Here is a 19,704-nt window from a genome sequence, read left to right on the forward strand (position 1 = left end):
TGTATGATAATAATCTTTTGAAATTTATTGAGACTTGCTTTATGTGCACTTAGAAAGAATGTGTATTCTGCAGTTGCTGGATACAGTGTTGTTTAAGTGTCATTTAAGCCAAGTTGGTTGATGGTGTTATTTAAATCTATATCTGTACTGATTTTTGGGGGGAGGCTACTTGTTCTATCAATTTTTGAGAAAGGAGTTAAAATCTCTAGATTTATTATTTATTAATTATTATTGTAGATTTATTTGCTTCTCCCTTCGGTTCTGTCAATTTTTGTCTTAAGCATTTTGAAGCTCTGTTGTTATGTATATACACATTTAAAACTTTTTTTTAACTTAAATTCAGTTTAGTTCAATATAGTGTATTATTAGTTTCAGGGGTAGAATTTAGTGTGTATATACACATTTTTAAAAAAGATTTTATTTGGGGCGCCTGGGTGGCTCAGTTGTTAAGCCTCTGCCTTCAGCTCAGGTCATGACCCCAGGGTCCTGGGATCGAGCCCCGCATCCAGCCCTGCATCGGGCTCCCTGCTCAGCGGGAGGCCTGCTTCCCCCTCTCCCACTCCCCCTGCTTGTGTTCCCTCTCTCGCTGTCTCTTTCTCTGTCAAATAAATAAATAAAAAATCTTAAAAAAAAAGATTTTATTTGAGAGAGAGGGAGAGAGAGAGGGAGGGAGAAAGAGAGAGGGAGGGAGAGAGAGCAAGCAGGGGGAGGAAGAGGGACAAGCAGACTCCAAGCTGAACGCAGAGCCTGACCTGGGGCTCATGACCCTGAGATCATGACCCTGAGATCATGACCTGAGCTGAAATCAAGAGTGAGACGTTTAACCTTTAACCGGCTGCACCACCCAGGCGCCACGTGAATTCCATTTTTCTAGAGGCTGAATAACATTCCATTGTATGGGTATGTCTCATTTTGTTTATCCATTCATCCATTGATGGACAGGTGGGTTGTTTCCACCTTTTGGCTATTATGAATACTGTTGCTGTGAATCAATCTCACATATGTGACTTTAAGCCAAAGAGTCTGCTGGATTCAGTAGTAGCCACTTATTTTCCTATGGTGGCCATTAATGCTGTTCACCAAATATCTCTAGCTCTTTGCCTTCTGGGGATATGCTAAGATTGCACCTTCTGGCTCCCCTGTGATGGGATGGGGTCATGTGACTCGTTCTGGCCAACAGATTGCGAGACACACTTCTACTTCTGGACCAGAGCCTTTAACTGCCAGTGGGAAACCCTCTAGTGATCTCATTGCCTCTGCCTCAGTCAAGATGGTGGCTGATCTGTCACCCTGGACGCTAGAATGAGGAGACGTGGAGCTGAGCCCATCGCTGACCCTTGATGGATATGTAGCGCTATGGACTGAATGTGTCCCCCCTCTATCCAAATTCACATATTGAAGCCCTCACCCCAGTGTGGCTGTATCTGGATATGGGGCTTTGGGGAAGTAATTAAGGTTAAATGAGGTCATATGAGTGGGGCCCTGAGCAGATAGGATTAATGTCTTTATAAGAAGAGATGCCAGAGAGCTGCTTCCTCGCTCCATCGCTGCGCACCAAGGAAAGGCCTTGGGAGGGCAGGGCCAGATGGCAGCTGCCTGCTGGCCAGGAAGACAGCTGCCACCAGAAACTCAACTGGTGGGCACCTTGACCTTGGACGTCCAGCCTCCAGCACTGTGAGTAAATAAATGTCTGCTATTTAAGCCCCCAGACTGCGGGATTTTGTTATGGTGGCCCGTGAAGACTACGCTATGTGGTTTGAGTGAGAGTTTAGCTTGGTTGTTATAAGACTGTTGGATTTTAAGATTTTAGGGTTCTTCATTGGCACAACCCCTTTGGCTGAAAGGGAAAGAGAAAGACACAGAGCCTAGTGACTCAGTCGGTTGGGCGTCTGCCTTTGGCTCGGGTCATGATCCCGGGGCCCTGGGATCGAGCCCCACATCGGGCTCCCTGCTCCGCAGGAAGCCTGCTTCTCCTTCTCCCACTCCCCCTGCTTGTGTTCCCTCTCTCGCTGTGTCTCTCTGTGTCAAATAAATAAAATCTTAAAAAAAAAAAAAAGAAAGAAAAGAAACACACAGTGAAGCCAAAGCTGTTCCCCTCACAAAGACAGCTACAAATCCCACAGAGCTGGGATTTTCGGACCTTGGTTCAAATGACGATCAGATGGCAAGGCTTGAAGAAGCTGCTGATATTGCACAAGAGATACCAATTCATGTATGATGTCAGAATAACTAAAGAAACTTTTGAACAAAGGTTTTATTTTTAAGTAATCTCTATGCCCAAGGTGGGGCTTGAACTCACGACCCCTGAGATCAAGAGCTGTGGGCCCCACCGACTGAGCCAGCCAGGCGCCCTGTGAAAGAAACTTTTATAAATCAACTTGGCAGAAAAATAATGGAAAGATTTTACCACACATGTATACATTTGACTTTGGGGCCCTTTTCCCTCAATATAGGTTAGGATTTACATTCTTTGTATCTTTGATCTAATATCTTAATTCTCTGCAGTTTTATTATCGTTTTCTAAATTGACTTAACTGCTGGGGCACCTGGCTGGGTCAGTCCATAGAGCGTGCTGGCATATAAGCGTAGGAAAAGACGCTTGAGATCACATGACATTAGGGGATTGCAAATCAAAACAAGGAGATACCACAGCACACCCGTTAGAGTGGCTAAAATCCAGTGATGTGGCGCAACAGGAACTCTCATTCGTTGTTGGTGGGAGTGCAAAATGGTGCCGGCACTTTGAAAGCTAGTTTGTCAGTTTCTCACTAAACGAAACATACCCTTGCCGTATGATCCAGCAATTGGTACTCCTAGGTATTCACCCAGTGAATCGAAAATGTACACCCACACAGAAAGCTGCACATAATTATGGCTGCTTTATTCACAACGGTCCCACATTGGAAGCAACCTAAATGTCCTTCAAAGGATGAATGGATCAACTGTGGTATGTCCATACAGTGGAACAGTAGTCAGTGATAAAGAGTAGTGATTTATCAAGCCACAGAAAGGGAGGAAACTTAAATGCATATTGGCAGGTGAAAGAAGCCAGTCTGAAAACGCTCCATACTGTATCGTTCCAAGCATATGACATTCTAGAAAAGGCAAAACTATGGGATCAGTGAAAAGATCAGTGGTTGCCAGGCATTTGGGAGTAGGGAGGGAGGGAAAAATAGGTGGGTGTGCAGGGGACTACCAGGCAGTGAAACTGTTCCGTATCACACTATAAAGGTGGATACATGTCGTTTTACATTTGTCAAAACCCACAGGATATAGAATACCAAGAGTGAACCCTAATGCAAACTATGGGCTTTGGGGGACAATGATGTGTCCTGTTGTCTTACTGTCACAAGCATACCTCACTGGCGCCAGATGTTGATGTCGGGAGGTGGTTACGCATGCGTGTCTGTGTGGGGGGATACCTGGGGACTGTGTGTACTTTGTGCTCAGTTTTGCTGTGAGTCTAAAACTGCTCTCAAATATTAAGTCTATGATTAAAAACAACAACAAAAAACAAAAAAACCTACCAAGTGCCAAGACAGAGAGAATATAGAGTTTAATTTGCTACAATGGAGAAAACACAAGCCTCATAATTTTCTGCCTCCATGGACCATTAGACAGAAACAGGCTAAGAACCCCTGTTTTGCAGAAAGGAATGTCGTCAAAGGATTCAGCTAATGGGGGACTACTGTTTGGGGTGAAGCCAGCTGGTGAGATAGAAACTGTAGGTACCTGGGAGGAGTCTGGCTCCATCTATGTAGCTGCGTAGGGATTTGTCAGATGCCATATTCTCCTGAATCCTTGGGATATGCCTGTGTCCAGAGGGGGAAATGGCACAGGGCCTGGGGGCTTCCAGTCACCTTTTGGGATTGCAACATGGGGGATGGGATGCCAGGCCTGGATGACAGAGAGTCTTGCTCTCATGGAAACCCACCTGTGCGGGCCCAAGAGCACACTGTGAGTTACTGCCTTGTACTACCATGCTCACAGGTCCTGAAGCCTAAGGGACTGGTCACAAAAAGGCAAAACTGTCTGTCCTCTTTGGTGGGACCTACCAATTCTTAAAAAAATTTTTTTTTTTAAAGATTTTTTTTTTTAATTTTTTTTTTTTAAAGATTTATTTATTTTAGAGAGAGAGAGAGAGAGCACATGCACGGGGGAAGGGACAGAGGGAGAGGGAGAGAGACTCTCAGGCAGACTCCCCGCTGAGTGCGGAGCCTGACACGGGGCCCAATCCCACAACCATGAGATCACGACCTGAGCGAAAACCAAGGGTTGGACGCTTAACCGACTGAACCACCTAGGCGCCCCTAAAACAATTTTTTTAGACATTTCAGACTTATAGAAAAGTTGTTATAGCAGTATAAACAATTCCTTTATACTCTTCACTCAGATTTCCCCAAATGTTAACATGACTACATTTGATTTATCTCTGCCAGCCTCTCTATTCACACACACACACACACACACACACTTTTTTTTCTCTACTACCACTTGAAAATAAATTACAGACATGATGCCCCTTTACCCTCAGATACGCTAATGTGTATTTCCTAAAAACTCTTACATAACCACAGAACAATTCTCAAAATCAGGAAATTAACATTGAATAAAACAACACTGTAATCTGCAGGCAATAATCAGATTTTGCCAATCGTCCTAGCGATGTCCAATATGACAAAAGAAAGTTCTGGATCATGCACTGCATTCAGTTGTCATGTCTTTTTAGCCTACTTTAACTGGGACAGTTCCTTCGTCTTTCTTTTATTTCCTTCAGTCTTTGTCTTTCACACCTTGGACCTTTTTGAAGAGCGCAGGCTAGCTGTTTGGTAGGATGGCCCTCAATCTGGGTTTATCTCTTGTTTCTTCATAATTAGATTCACGTAACGCGTTTTGGGTAGAAACGTCGCAGAAACGTTGGGTCGTACAAATGCTGGGGATGTTAATTTGATCACTGGGTTAAGGTGGTGTCTGCTAGGGTTTTCTGCTGATGATCCCGCCAAGCTTGTCTCCCCTGCGAGAAGTCCTCTGATACAAAGTAGGCAGAATGGAGAATGTTCACGGGTGAGCCGCAAACCCGCTTTCCACACTCAGCTTCAGTGGCCTTTGTGCGGGGCCTTCACGGAGCCCCCCGGTACCGACTGAGAAGTCTTTGCTGTGCCCCTGGGTCAGCAGAGAGCACACTGCCAAGATCGGGGGCTTGTGGCGCCTCCGCAGACCAGCATGCCTGGCACAAAGCTGCTTTCTATGGACATTGACTGAATGGATGGAAGCGAGGGGCCAGAGAAGTGGGGGTGTGAGGGGAGATGGGAGAGGAAAAGCCAAGCCTGATGACAGATTTCGGGGAGGCTCTCATCCAGATACAGAAAGTGACTGCAATGGGAGGGGCAGCTCCCAGGTGTCTAGCCTGGCCCAACCCCGGTTCAGGTGGAGGGGCGGTGTTCTGGGACTGGGTTATTACTGGTGATCTGGGTTACATGCAGAGGGAAGATCCTACTGTCAGTCCCTGCACTTAAGGTGGCCATTTCCAGGATTCCTGCTTGCAGAATGGCAGAAAGAGAGGAGCTGTCCTTCAGGGAACAGCACGCTCAGGGCTGAGGTGGAGCGGAGCGGGAAGAGAAGCAAACATCTGGTTGTTGGATGACTCACCAAAGTTAGGAGGGACCTATCTGTGCAAAATGCCAAGAGGCAAGGCTCACAAGAGCTCATCTGCTGCTCACGCACACTGTCCTGTCAAGGGAAGTGCCTAAAAGTGAGAAGAAATCGAGGCCAAAGTTCCAGGTGTGGAGAAGCTATTCTGAGCAAGGAGCTGGTCAACAAAAAGGATGTCACAGTTCAAATGAAACAGAACAGTGGATTCTACGAAGGAAACTCAGGGAAGCGAAATGCAAAATATTAGGACTACGTTTTAGATGGGAAAAGGTAAAATCTAATTAGATCCAAATGAAAAAAATCTTTAATCAATTATAAATAGAAAAAGTAGACATAAAATAAGCAAGCTTCTGAAAGGCAAAGTCTCATACTAAAACGGAAGGCCAATTTGCTCAGGAAACTCTTATTTCCTGCCCACTTTGTTTGCTTGGAAAACACAGGAGAGCAGACCATCTGGGGTAATTAATTCTGGGGTAAAAATGTCAGAACCTGGGTAAACAAAGATTAGCGCCAAGATAAAAACAATAAAAGGAACCAGGAACTAAAAGAGAAACCACGTTTCAATAATTTCAAAGGGATAGAATTCTGGACAAAATTCAGAAGAAGCTTCCAGGGACAAACCAATTTCTGCCATTGGTTAACTTTTTGAACCAGAGTCTGGGGAGGACTCTTGCTCTTTCATATTTAAAACTACCTCAGGTTTTAAACCAATTTCTGTAAGATATCCACAAGTCAAGCAGAAAGATGTGTAAATAGCATTTAAAAACAAACTCCTCAACCCCCCGCCCTTTCAAATACTACAACCCAAAGCCACGGAACTGGAAAAGGTTAAGGTAACTGGGCCGAGGTAATTAGCCTGCGCGGTGACTGAACTTGGCGTTGGCAAACCATGCCTTAATGGTCTGTTGCTCTCATGTCTCAAAGGCACGTAACACAACTGGGAAGCAAGCGTGTGTCCGGTTCTCAGGCACCTTCCCTTGCTCCTCTTGGTGCCAACTCAAGAGCACGCCAATGCTTAGCTTCATAAAACCACTGGGAACAGCATCTCAGAAATATCAGAAGAAAAATGTCCCTTCTTCTCCTAGAGCTGCAGAAAAGCAGATTTTATTCCACAACATAAAGCTAGTTCTGATAAAGTGGTAGATGGAGAACTTTCGCTAAAGGCATCATTCTCTGAGCCTCCCATCTTCTCTCACCTTCTTGGAAGCGGGGACATGAGCCCTGCTGGGGAGCTTCGGCGTGGGCGTCCTAGGAGAGGCAGGAAGCGCGAAAGTACAAGAGGACAGTTTCCACATTACACAGAGAGCAGGAAGAGCACTCTCAGATGGGCTGGTTCAATCATCTGGTTTTGGTTGGGGGAACCAAGTCTTGGCAAGTATAAGTGATTCTGGCAAGAGCCTAGATTGGCTGATGGCCTGACTCTCTCCCTACTGCAAGTGTAATGGAAAAATTCACATGTCTAGCCCTGAGGCCACACACAGAACCGAAGCTGCTCATTGTGCACGAGTCAGGACCACACAGTGTGCCAACTTGCATATCAAGTTTGGAGTCAGGGTTAAGCCATTTTCCCATGAGCAACAGGCACCACTAGAAATTCGTGGGCAAGAAAGGTGGTTGTTAAGAGCTGACCTTGGACTTAGAAAGACTTGGGTTTGGATCTTGGGCTAGATGCCCTTTCCGAGCAACATTTCCTCCTCTGTAAAAGAGAGAAATTAAGTCAAGTTGCTGTGCTACTTAAACTTATTTCTTCAGCTTCAAACCACTTTGTAGGATTGTAAGGATTAAATAACAGAATAAATTCAAAGCACCTTAGCATTGAAGATAAATCGGCATTCAGTGGTGCTTACTATTATTGTGAGCAGAGCTTTGCTTCCACAGATTCATGAGGCAGATTGTCTCCCAATTTAAGCAAGATAATGGGCGCCTGACTTAGGGAAATGGAGAGATGGTAATAGATTTTTTTTTTTTAAAGATTTTATTTATTTATTTGACAGAGAGATAGAGAGAGAACACAAGTAGGCAGAGGGAGAGGGAGAAGCAGGCTCCCCGCAGAGCAGGGAGCCCGATGCGGGACTCGATCCCAGGACCCTGGGATCATGACCTGAGCTGAAGGCAGCCGCTTAACCGACTGAGCCACCCAGGCGCCCCGAGATGGTAATAGATTTAAGAGACATTTCAGAGTTAGGGTATCAGTTATCTGTTACTGCATAACAAACCACCCACAAACTTAGTAGCTTAAAACTACAACCATGTATTTTTCACAGGAATCTGTGATTTGGCCAGGGCTTATCTCTGTTGTGTACAGCATCATCTGGGGAAGATCAACTGGGAGCTGGAGGGTCTGCTTTCCAAGATGGCTTACTCACATGGTTGGCAAGTTGGTTCTGGCTGTTGGTGAAGAGCTGAGGGCTGGAGGCATTGGTTCCTTTCCAAGTGAGTCACTCCACAGGGAAAGCTTAGGCTTCCTGACAGCATGGTGGTTGGGTTCCAAGAATGAGCATTCCAAAAACAGTGAGGTGGTATTCTTGTGACTTAATCTCCAAAGACAAATATCACGGCTTCTTCTGTACTCTGTTGGTGAAGGCAGGAACGCAGGTCTATCTAGGTTCAAGGAGATGACAAACCCCATCTCTTGATGAAGGTCTAGAAGGGCATGCATTATAGATAGAGGTCACATCCATGCTTGGAAAATGTAACGCCACTGCTAGGGAATGACATCATCTGCCAATGATTGCCTGCAGCCAGTGAGGAAGAATGAGTTATTGAGGATGACTGAGGTTAGTGCCTTAGGTGATCCCGTGGTGCCATTAATAGAATTTGGGAACACAGAGGGTATCGTTAAAGTATTCGAATAAGGAGGCCATTAGACTGGGGTGGCGCTAACACTGTGGTAGTCTACATAAGCAAACCAAAACTTAGGCCAGACTTCGGGTGTACAAGGCAAGTGAAACTTAAGAACAACCCATCACAAGCAGCCAACTAGGCTTTCTTAAATAAGGTGACTGCTTAAGCGATAACCAATCAAATAATTGCCTTGCTTTGCTTCAGTGACTTCCTGCAAAAACCTTGCCCCAGCTCCTGTCAGGTGAGCACTCCTAACCACTTTGGGGTCAACATTGCTCAATTCAAATCGATGTTTGTGCCAACAGGCTCTTCCAAATGCTAACGTGCCTCAGTTTACCTTTTCCAGCATGTCTGGGGTGATTACTGGCCCTGAGAAGGCCATAACTAGTGTGAAGACTGGAGCTGGGGAGGGGGTTGAGGGAGTTCTGCACACACAAGTCTTTCAGTTGACACAGACTAGAAAAAAATGGTCGAGGATGAGGAAAAGGGGAACAATAAAACCAGGTTCTCAGAACACAGTATCTCAGTGGAGGAGGGGGAGAGTAGCAGCGAGGGAGGAATGCATGAGTGGTCCTAAGTAGGACAAAACCCACTAGATTTCCATTTCATGGAAACAAAAAAGAAGGTGGGATGAGAGTTGACGTGGATTTAACATCCCAAAGAAGTCAAGATGGATTAGGACTGAGCAGGAGCCATGGGCTAGGAAGTGGGGGTCCCCTGGTGACCTTTGGGAGGGTAACTCATGGCATGTACCATTAGCATCTGTGTAGCTCTTTCTAGTGTTTCAAGCACTGTCACATGAGGGTTGGAATACCTTGCTGGAAAATAAGCTTCTCCCCGCTCTGTTAACAGCAGAAGTGAATAGATTAAATACATAAATGTTCAGACCTGTAACTATAACGCTCCTAGAAGAACACACAGGAGAAAAGCTTCATGACATTGGTCTTGGCAGTGATTTCTTGGGTATGACATCAAAGCACAGATAACAAAAGCAAAAAGAGACAAGTGGGACTACATCAAACCAAAAAGTGTCTGCACAGTGGAGGACACAGTGAAAAGGCAAACTATGGAATGGGAGAAAATATTTGCAAACCATTTAAGTGATACAGGGTTGACATCCAAAAAATATAAGGAGTTCCTTCAACTCAAAGCAAAAAAACAAAAAAACAAAAACAAAAAACCCCACCACCCCAAACACTACCACCAAAAAACCCAAATAGCCCAATTTAAAAATAGGCCAAGGAACTGAATAGACATTTCTCCAAAGAAGACATACAAATGGTCAACAGGCACATGACAAGATGTTCAGCATCATTAGTCATCAGGGAAATGCAAATGAAAACCACAATGAGATACCACGTCACACCTGTTAGGAACGTTATCGATAAGACCCAAAAGGTAACAAGTGTTGGTGAGGATGTGGGGAAACAGGAACTCTCGCATACTGTTGGGGGAAATGCAAAATGGTGCAGCCACTATGGAAAATAGTATGGAGGTTCCTAAAAAAAAAAAAATTCAATATAGATATATCATATAATCCAACAACCCCACTCCTACACATTTCCCCAAGTTGAAATCAGGATCTTGGAAAGATATTTGCACTCCTGTGTTCACTGCAGCATTATTCACAAGAGCCAAGACGTGGAAGCTACTCACATACCCCATTGATGGATGGGTGGATAAAGAAAATGTACTATGTGCCCACAATGGTTTATTCAGCCTCAAAAAAGAAGGAAACCCTGCTACATGTGACCATGTGGATGAACCTTGAGGGCATTATGTGAATAAACCAGTCACATGGGACAAATACTGCAGGATTCTGGTCCTATGAGGAATCCAAAATAGTCAAACACAGAGAAGCAGAAAGCAGAATGGTGGTTGCCAGGGATTAGGGGGAGGGGAAATGGGGGACTGCTATTCAGTGGGTATAAAGTTTCAGTTATGCAAGATGACTAAATTCTAGACATCTGTACATTTTTGCCTATAGTTAACAATACTGTATTATATACTTAAAAATTTGATAAGAGGGTAGATCTCATGTCAGATGTTCCTACCGCCAAAAGCAAACGTTGTAAGAAAACCACCTCACAAAATCCCCTATAAACCCCCACAAAAAAGCAGAAGTGTATTTGAGGACCAGAGTAGCTCTTTCCACTGCACTTCTGAACTCCGAGGGTAGGCGAATGGCAGCGGCGCACTCAACCTTGACGGGCTGAGCATGTCCTGACCCAGCACACCGGGGCGGGCTGTGGCTGAGCACAATGCTGTGTGTGAGAACAGGCAGAGGGCCGGGGGCGCAAGGGCTGGGCACTGATCAACACCCATACATACGCCCCCCTCCCATAAACCTCATCACAGCTCTGGGAGGTGGGGATTATTACTCAACAAATGCTTTTTTTAATCGAAGCGTCATCAACATACAATGCTACACTAGTTTCGGGTGTACAACATATGGATTCGACAATTCTATACCTTACTTGGTGGTCACTATGGTAGTACCAGGTGCGGTCACCACCTGAGGCTGGGGTTATCATCAGCTCCATCTCGCAGATGAGCTTGGAGTTCAGGGGACGGTCAAGGTTACAGGTGTGTACATGCAAGAGGCAGTGCTTGAGGTCCGTGGAAGAAAGATTCTACAGACTCCTTCCCTCACTGTTGAGTAAAGTCTTTGTTAGCCCGCTCTCCATTGTATTCTAGTAAAATTGAACTCCATGGGCCTCCTAACAGAATTCTAGAGATTAGCCCTAAAAATGCAAGTCTCCAATAAGTCACAAAGGGAGTCTAGGAAAGATGTGGCAACACTCCCGCTGACAGATGTGGGGGTAGATGTCATTCCACATCATTAAAACTAAGCCAAATGATCCAGTAGGACAAGGTATCAAGATCTTTCTTAACACAGTTTGCTTCTGAGTAAAACGAAGATTTGCATGAACGTTTGTAACTGGTACCAATTTTTTTTTGTTTGTTTTCTGTTAATATAATCTGCTCTTGCAAGTGTTATTTGGGATTTTGTTAAGTCTCCCAAGACTTTAGAAATTGTTGCTACACCGCATAAAAATTACCTCTGAAAATAAACTGTCCTTCTGATTGCTTGCTGCTCTGGGTTGAACTGTATCCCCTACATCTTTTTTGGGGGGGTGGATCCACCCCCCCAAAAAAGATGTTGAAGGTATACCTCCCAGTACTTTTGAATGTGACCTTATTGCCAAATAAGGATGCAGACGATCAAGCTGAAATGACATCACTAGGGTGGGCCCTAATCCAACATGATGGGGTCCTTCTTAGAAGGGGACCCTTGGACACGGATTCAGACACAGACACACACAGACACACAGACACACACAGATGCGAAGACATGGAGAGAATGTCATCTGCAAGCCCAAGGACACCTGAGGCTTCCAGAAGCTATGAGGGGCACGGAAGTCTCCCCAGCGCCCTGGCAAGGAGCCAACCCTGCGGACACCTTGATCTCAGACTTCTGGCTTCCAGAACTGTGACACAATACATTTCTGTTCTTTCGGCCCCCCCAGTTTGTTGGGGGCAGCCCCAGGAAACTAATACAGCTGTCTTGAAAATAATGTAGCAATCACTGTACCTCCTTATCAGTAAGGTTTGTTCAATCAAGACAGGCTCACTAGGCCCGTGTCTCTTCTCCTACATGCACGATGGAGAACATTAAGATTCTCAAATAACTTGAGTGTGTTTCATTGAAACGGAGAGCCCTGCTCTGATGACAAGCCCAGGGTTCTTCGATCACCCACAGGTGCACGCAGGCACGTGAAGCATTGACTACCCGTTTCTTTTCCTTCTGTGGGTAGCCTCTGTTTGCTCTCTATTGGCTGTTCTTCCCATTATTCATTTGTAAGCATCCTTTTTAAAAATTAGGATGTTTTAGATGTTGCAAATATTTTCTCCCAATGTCACTTATCTTTGTTCACTTTTTAAACGGCAGTATTTCCCATAGATATTTGAAAATTTTCATGAGGGCAAGTATATCAGCCTTTTCTTTTATGGCTTTTGAATTTCATGTAGTGCTTAGGAAGGCTTTCTCCATTCCAAGATCATGACAATCCCCCCATTTTTCCCCAATATTTTTATACTTCCATTTCTTCTTTAGGAATCAGACTTCGTGTTCCCTGATGGACAGCTAACTGATCTAGCACCATTAACTAATACCACCCCTCCCGCTGATGTGGAATGCCACTTTCATCATAAATTCTTAAAGATAACAGAGGTCGGTTTCTGGCCTTGGTTCATATTATGACTTCACAGTGCCTTTCTTCAGCAACGGGCCACAGAAACGCACATGCACGGATTCTGCGTGGCCAGACGGTGGCCGCCTGGAGGACATGCGCATACTGCCCCCTGGGGGCTACCACTGAGCTCCAGGCCTTTGTTGCAATGCAAAGACGTGGGCCTGGCGTGGCCGGGTTTTCCAAGTTTTCAAGAGGTGTATATGCAATCTCGTTTTGAGAGTGACGGTGGTGATTGTTTTAAGTTTCACACACAAACCACATCCGACCCTGAAAGCATCTGGTGGTGCCCCAATAGCCTCTGTTCCAGATGCTGAAACACAGAGTAAGGCCACGCTGGGTCTTGGTGTCCACCTCTAACTCTCCCACCACCAATATTACGAAGTAAGAGGGGAAGGAAGAGTGGCGATGCAGCAGCTCAGGAAACCTGGGTTATCTGTAGCCCCTCCCCGGGGAAGGCGCAGATGCTGAGCCTCATCTCACCTCTCACCCGCAAGGTCCATGATGCGGTTCCTGGTCTGCCCGGCGACCCTGAGGTGGTAGGTCAGCATGAGGGTGGGTAACAACGGTCGAGCCGGGCCTCCGAGAGACCCTGCCAGGTGACAAAGGAGCAATGCAGAGTGAGGTCCCGGCCAAGGATGGAGCAAGACTGTGGCCCCCCGAAACAAGGTGGAAGGTGCGATCACCTCCTTCCTAATAATAATCATGTAGCCGCCCTGCAACACTGTTTAACCAGCAAAGGAAGGGCAGAGGCCTCCAGCTTTCACGTGGGAGACGGGCCCCGCTGGTAGCAAGGACAACTCACGTGGTAGAACTTCAGTGTTTAGACAAAGGCCTTCACATTCTCTCACGAGTTCTCACAACCACCCTGGGAAGCAGGCAGTGTCTCGCCCTCTGTAGGTGGTAGGGGTAGGTCCTGCCCCTTATGGAGGAGGAAACCGGCTTGAGGGGCCACCAGTATGGGCTTTGGATGGCTCCAGGATATGCGGGAAGGGTGCATGGGGGAATAAAGACCAGGCCCCTCTCCTTCCTGTGCCCATCTCTGCAGAACCATTCGTTCCCATGACAAATCCTTACTGAACACCTCCGAAAGGCTAGGCATTCGTCTAGGCCGTGGGAACACAGCAGTACACAGACCCAGGGCATTATCCTTCTCCTTGGCCAGGTCAGTTCTTCTTACCCTGAACCATGACCCAGACTGGCCCTTGCTCTAGTCTTCTCTGGCCGGAGCAGGGACCTCTGGCCCGTATTTGCCCCTTGCTCCAGAGTCTCTGGTGACTGGTCATTTCCTGGAATGCACTGACCTCTTCCAGAAAGACATGCTTTTCTATTCTTGAGGCAGAGACAACTGGCAGACTCAGACCCAAATCCCAGCCATGTCTTAATTCTGGCCAACTTTTAAAATATGTTCCAGGCAGGTCACACCATTCCCTAGGCATGCCGTTCTGAGAGCAGGGATGGCACCTACAGTTTTTCTTGAAGCAGGAAATAGAGTGCAGGTGCCGAGGTGGCCAGTCTCCAGGGTATGCTGGACCAACCTCTTTTCTTGTTACTGGTCCTTCATCTACATCTTTTCCTCTGATGCTCCCAATTTTGGGGATGTTGTCTGAGGAGCAGGATTTGGCAGAAGGAATGCGTGGTAGATATGTGGAGGGCACCACCACCAGCTCTATACACTTCAGACCCCATCAGTTCATGTTCTGCAGGCAAATATACTCCTCTTCTGACGGTAGTTGGTAGAACTCTGTCCCCCAGAAAGATATGCCCAGGGCCAAACCCCCAATACCTGCGAATCTGACCTCACTTGGAAAAAGGGTCTCTGCAAATATAATTAAGGGGAGGCTCTCGAGATGAGATCATCCTCGACTGGGGTGGGCCTTAAACTCAATGACATGGATTTGGTATCCAATAGTGTCCTTTTAAGAGATGGAAAAGGAGAACACACACTGAGACAGAGGGGAGAAGGCCATGTGGAGACCCACAGAAAGACGAGGCAGAGACTGGACTTGTACAAGCCAAGGATTGCCAGCAACCACCAGAGAAAGGAGAGAGGCATGGAATGGACTCTTCCTCAGGGCCCCCAGAAGGAGCAAACCCTGCTGACACCCTGATTCTGAACTTTTGGCCCCCAGAACGATGAGAGAATAAATTCCTGCTGTTCTAGGCTGCCAAAGTTGTGGTCGTTTGTCATGGTGGCCCCAGGTCACAGACCCGACCCGTTTTTCCCCTTTGAGCAAGGACTGCCATGGACAATTTGACCGATGGGAGAGTCCAGCCTTCACGTTCCTTTCCCCAGGGAATTTGGCAGCATTTCTCAGATGGCCTGGTCACCAGCAGAAGAGGGCCCCCTGTGAGGTGCTGGGCTCTGCAGCTTCCGGAGCGGTGGGATCGAGGTCCTCATCCATATCAGATCTGTCTGCTCCAACCTCAGTCCTTTCTTCCTGCCTGATCCAAAGGCTACTTTCTAGCTGTTCTTCGGCAATTTCCAGGTCCTCCTCTGTTTGTAAGACAGCCACAGTTTCCCGGGGTAAGTCTGAGGAATACAGCCCGAGTTTAGCCTTAAAACCAAACATTGCTTCGTATGGACTTCGCTGCAAGGACATGTCAAACAGCTGATTCCTCACCATCTGCATGAATCTCAGGCCTTCGGCCCAGCGACGTGAGCGGTTACTCTGCATCCAGGCATTTATCATGTTCTTGACGTCACGGCTGGCTTGCTCCAGGGAGCCCAGGCCCTGGCCAGGGTGCTGCTTACCACAGACCATCTTTAGGTCCGGCCATACTTCATTGAGCTCATGAACAACCTGGTTTGTGAACTCCACGCCACTGCTAGAGTCTAACACGCTAGGTGTACCAAGAATCGTGAAAATGTCCAATAGGACACTGACCACCTCATGGGCCTGCTTCGCTTTTAACGGCCGTAAAATAATAAACTTGGTCAAGTGGTCCTGGTAATATAAAATAAACTTGAACTCACCATCGGCATTTGACTGCATGTCAAGTACTTCAACTTGGCATCTGGAGTCAGTGTCCTTAAAAGCCATGGGCCTGGGGGCAAGACCTCTCTTGGGTACCGGGTTCTTCTGGTGGCACTGTTTACAGAGTGTCAGATACAAGACAATGACCTCTTTGGTGACATTCCCGTATTTTCCTTGTAGCTCTTTGAGCATGCGTGTCCGCCCGCCGTGCCCAATATTGAGATGCGTATCATGGAGAATATCAAACAACTCTTCCTTATGCACGTAATACCGAATTCGATCCCGTTCTCCATGGGTCGCCTCTATCAGTTTCTCTGTGCCTTGCACAGAGATCACGTCATATTTTGCTGCACGGCGGTAGTCACGCGAGGACTTCTTCCCCTTTTCCTTAGCTTCTTTGACTTCCTTTATCGTTTGAAAGTACTTCTCTTTGGAAAATACCTTGCTATTGTAACTTTTGCTTTCTACTAACTTTGTCACGCTTTTAAGAAACTTTTCTCTCATGTTATATATCTCCATTTCCAGATCACTTGTAGTGGAAACACCAGGGGGGTCATTTCCAGCTTTCTGGGGCATCGTGGAGAACTGTAAGAAGGAGCCTAAGAAAGGGAGAGAGAAAACAGAGTTAAAATCGCCGATATTCCTTCTAGGAGACCTTCCCTCTGAAGTTCCTCATTCTTCCATCTGATTTTTGAAGACTACCACACAGAAGAAAGATAACATAGTATAAAGCGATAACAGAATAAAGCAACTAGAAAGCCAACTAAGATCGCTCAAAACCAGAGTAGGTCAAAAGAATTTTAAGATAGATATAGAAATATGTAGTAATTTTAGACTTCAGGCAAACAGAATAAATGAAACTGTTAGCTCATAAAGTGAAACCTAATTAACTGGTCTTTATTTATCAATTGAATAGGAGAGAGGATACATGGAAATGCTTAAGGCAGTAGACAAATATCCTCCCTCAGTAACTTTTAAAATAATATAAATGGGAGAATGTTGCTGGAAGGTACCACATGATAAGAGCAAACTCTGAACTTGAAGTTAGGAAGGCTAAAAAGCCAACATAATTTTTTTTTTAATTTTTTAAAGATTTTATTTATTTGAGAGAAAGAGTGAGAGAGAGAGAGAGAGCTCATGAGCAGGGGGAGAGGGAGAAGCAGGCTCCCCACTGAGCAGGGCGCCTGATACGGGACTCGATCCCAGGACCCTAAGATCATGACCTGAGCCTAAGGCAGCCGCTTAACTGACTGAGCCACTCAGGTGTCCCCAACATAATTAATTTCTTGTGGCTGAAGAGTCTGTGCTCATTTTAGGAGAATCAAGGAGAAAGTAGTGGGAACTTTTTGAATGATAGTGTTCCCCTTTTGACGGTACATGGGGTTAGTGAATGAAGATTCTGAGTCCTTACCCTGAGGGACCACGTTCTCGTAACTGTCCAGCATTGTGTCCCTGCAGCAGACCTTTCAAACAGTTCCAATCTTTGGTCATCTCCTCAGATGTTGCTACCTCTTGAAATGACACCAGCTGCTGCCACAGGGACCATTCCTGGGGCTGGGCTACGGAGCGGCCGCAGCAGGACTGGGGGAGAGACAGTGGAGGGTACCAGGAATGAAGGCAGCCAGCATAACTGACTTGGAATGTGAGTCACGTGAATATTACAAGGAAGGTAACAGAAGTCAGGAAATGGTCTCCTATCCAACCAGATGAGTCCAGCTTCGTGGCTGAGGAAAACAAGTTCTGCCCTCCTGGGAGGTCTGCAGGCCTAGACTGTTTTGACCCTGCCTGAGCTGAGGCCCACATACTTCCAGAACAAAGCAGAGAGTCCAAGTGAACTTGAGTATTCCAAGACTGGGAGAAACCTGCCGGTACAGGCCTCATGGCCCTGAATACAGGTGGCAGGGTCTGTTTCCAGAAATGGAAAAACTGCACCTATGTGCAAAGAGATTTGTCAGGAGATTATCATGCCAAAAAGAGGTACGCCAGATGGTCCACACTCCACCAAGATCGGAGAATTCCTCAGGGAGTGAACTTGACAATCAACTTGAGATTCCTTAGGACCACTCCAGGTTGTAGGATGGTGATGCGGCCAGGGAAAGAGTTCACATGATGATAACAGGAGTAACAACAATTGGGGGAAAACAAGATCCCTGGAATCCCAGCCATCAGATGCAGAGCCGAGGGGCAGGGCAGAATCCTGAGAAGCAGAGAAAGATGAGAAGGTTTCAAAGCTCTGAGCAAGAGTCTTGGTTAAGCTGAGGTCCTGAAGGTTCTCCGTTAAAAAGGCTTCAAACTCCCGTGCTCAGCATCACTGGATTCTAAGACACTGCTGACTATAAAGCCACTGACTTTCTGATGACTTTCTTTTTAGGGGAAAAAACAGAACCTACGTTAAATGAACACATCCAAATTAACTATGTTGGAAAACATACATTTTAGTGTTGAAGAAATAGAATGTTTGCAAATGCTGTTTAAGTCTGAGCTCAAGATCCTCGTGTAAACGGACATTTTAAAGGCTCTGAGGTGGCACCTGGGTGGCTCAGTGGGTTAAGTGTCTGACTCTTGGTTTTGAGCGCAGGTCATGATCTCAGGGTCCTGGGATCGAGCCCCGCATCGGGCTCCCTGCTCAGCGGGAAGCCTGCTTCTCCCTCTGCCTGCCGCTCCCCCTGCTTGTACACTCTCTCTGTCAAATAAATAAAAATATTTTAAAAAATAAATAAAGGCTCTGAGAAGTTCTGCAGTAAATAAACCAGTTTGTTTCATCTACTAGTCACAATTATTTATTGATTTTTAAGACTTATTTGACAGAGAGAAAGAGGGACCGCAAAGGAAGGAAAAGCCTCATCTCCATCCTATAAAAGAATGAAGACAGGCTGGAAATAATTTATAATCAAAAGATGCAAAATCTGTCTTTAATATGAGATACGGTCCTTATACTATGCTGGGTAAAGCCAGTTAGCTAACAGACCTATTTGGTTAGTCCATCAGTGTTTGTTTTTTGAAGAATGAGAATGATTTACCTATACGTTCAGATGGGGGGATTTCATAGAAGAATCTTGACCGACCTTCTTGGATTTGGGGAGCACCTGGCCACCCTGGGAGCTTTGCTGCTTGGCTGGTTGCGGCTCTGGTTAGAAGAGCCTGCACTCTCCTGTTTCCCAGCGTCTCCAAGCGCCCTACTGGCCCTACTAACGTGTCCGCCTTATCTGCCCATCCCTGCGGTTATCTAGGTTTTCAACACCTGTTCCACAGCAGCATGCAAGAACCGTGTTGCGTTTCCTGGTGCGATCTGTGACGGTGGGGTAACTGATAAAGGACCTTGGTTAGAGCAAACTGGAGCCATCTCCCTTCCTCACCCACCTGGGAGTCTTCGCTTTGGCGTCCCAGACCTGGAAGGTCCTCTCATCGGTCTTGCGAACCCCGCCCGGCTCAGCTCAGCCGCCTTCCTGCTGCATTCAGCGACTCCAGCCGATTGCCACCTCTCCGTCCTCTGGAGAGCCCGGGCTCTGGAGCACTTTATTTTGCGTTTGTAGTCGACTGGTTCAGGCGTACGCAGCCTAGCAGGTAGGGGCTGAGCCATCTACCGGGCGGTATTCCCTCAGAGGGCCAAGGGATTCAGGGCCGAGGCAAGAGATGCTCAGAGGACGGCAGGCGGACACTCGGCGCACAGGTGCCGCGGCGAGGCCGCGCACGGGGAGGGCAGAATTACTGGGGCGTCGTCGGCTCCCTCGGCCCCAACGGGGCGAGGTCCTGGTTTCCTGACGCAGACGCGGGGCTAACGCAGATGAAGCACTTAGCCGAGCTTCCCCGCACCTCCCGGCGGACAGCCCGCCCGCTCCTGGCGACCTGCTGCGGGAGCCGCCTCCCCGGCGTGCGTGGCCTCCCCCCCTGCACCCCCGCGGGCTCGGCGCCCCCCCCCGCACCCCCGCGGGCTCGGCGCCCCCCTCCCCGCCCCGCCGCGAGGGCGGCCAGTTCGG

The 19,704-nt window shown here is 46.9% G+C and overlaps 1 protein-coding gene across 7 annotated transcripts; it reads right to left on the reverse strand.

Annotated features, from left to right (window-relative positions):
• Positions 1-4,519: 4,519 nt before the first annotated feature.
• Positions 4,520-19,595, reverse strand: KRABD2 (KRAB domain containing 2). 7 transcript variants are annotated; one of them, XR_013446004.1, is made up of 4 exons: positions 19,088-19,595; positions 17,139-17,924; positions 13,233-16,326; positions 4,520-8,387 (listed from the first exon to the last, which is right to left on the reverse strand). XR_013446004.1 is itself a non-coding variant. In XM_036094553.2 (3 exons), the coding sequence occupies exons 2-3, from the start codon at positions 17,170-17,172 to the stop codon at positions 15,077-15,079; spliced, it is 1,284 nt and encodes a 427-aa protein (XP_035950446.1). In that variant the 5' UTR covers positions 17,173-17,924; positions 19,088-19,595; the 3' UTR covers positions 4,520-15,076. The 7 variants fall into 7 exon arrangements, 1 of the variants encoding a protein (XP_035950446.1); XR_013446006.1 differs by having other exon boundaries at positions 4,520-8,253; positions 12,092-16,326; XR_004917975.2 differs by having other exon boundaries at positions 12,092-16,326.
• Positions 19,596-19,704: the final 109 nt, after the last annotated feature.

Source organism: Halichoerus grypus, chromosome 2, assembly GCF_964656455.1.
Source record: "Halichoerus grypus chromosome 2, mHalGry1.hap1.1, whole genome shotgun sequence".
Taxonomy (NCBI): Eukaryota; Metazoa; Chordata; class Mammalia; order Carnivora; family Phocidae; genus Halichoerus; species Halichoerus grypus.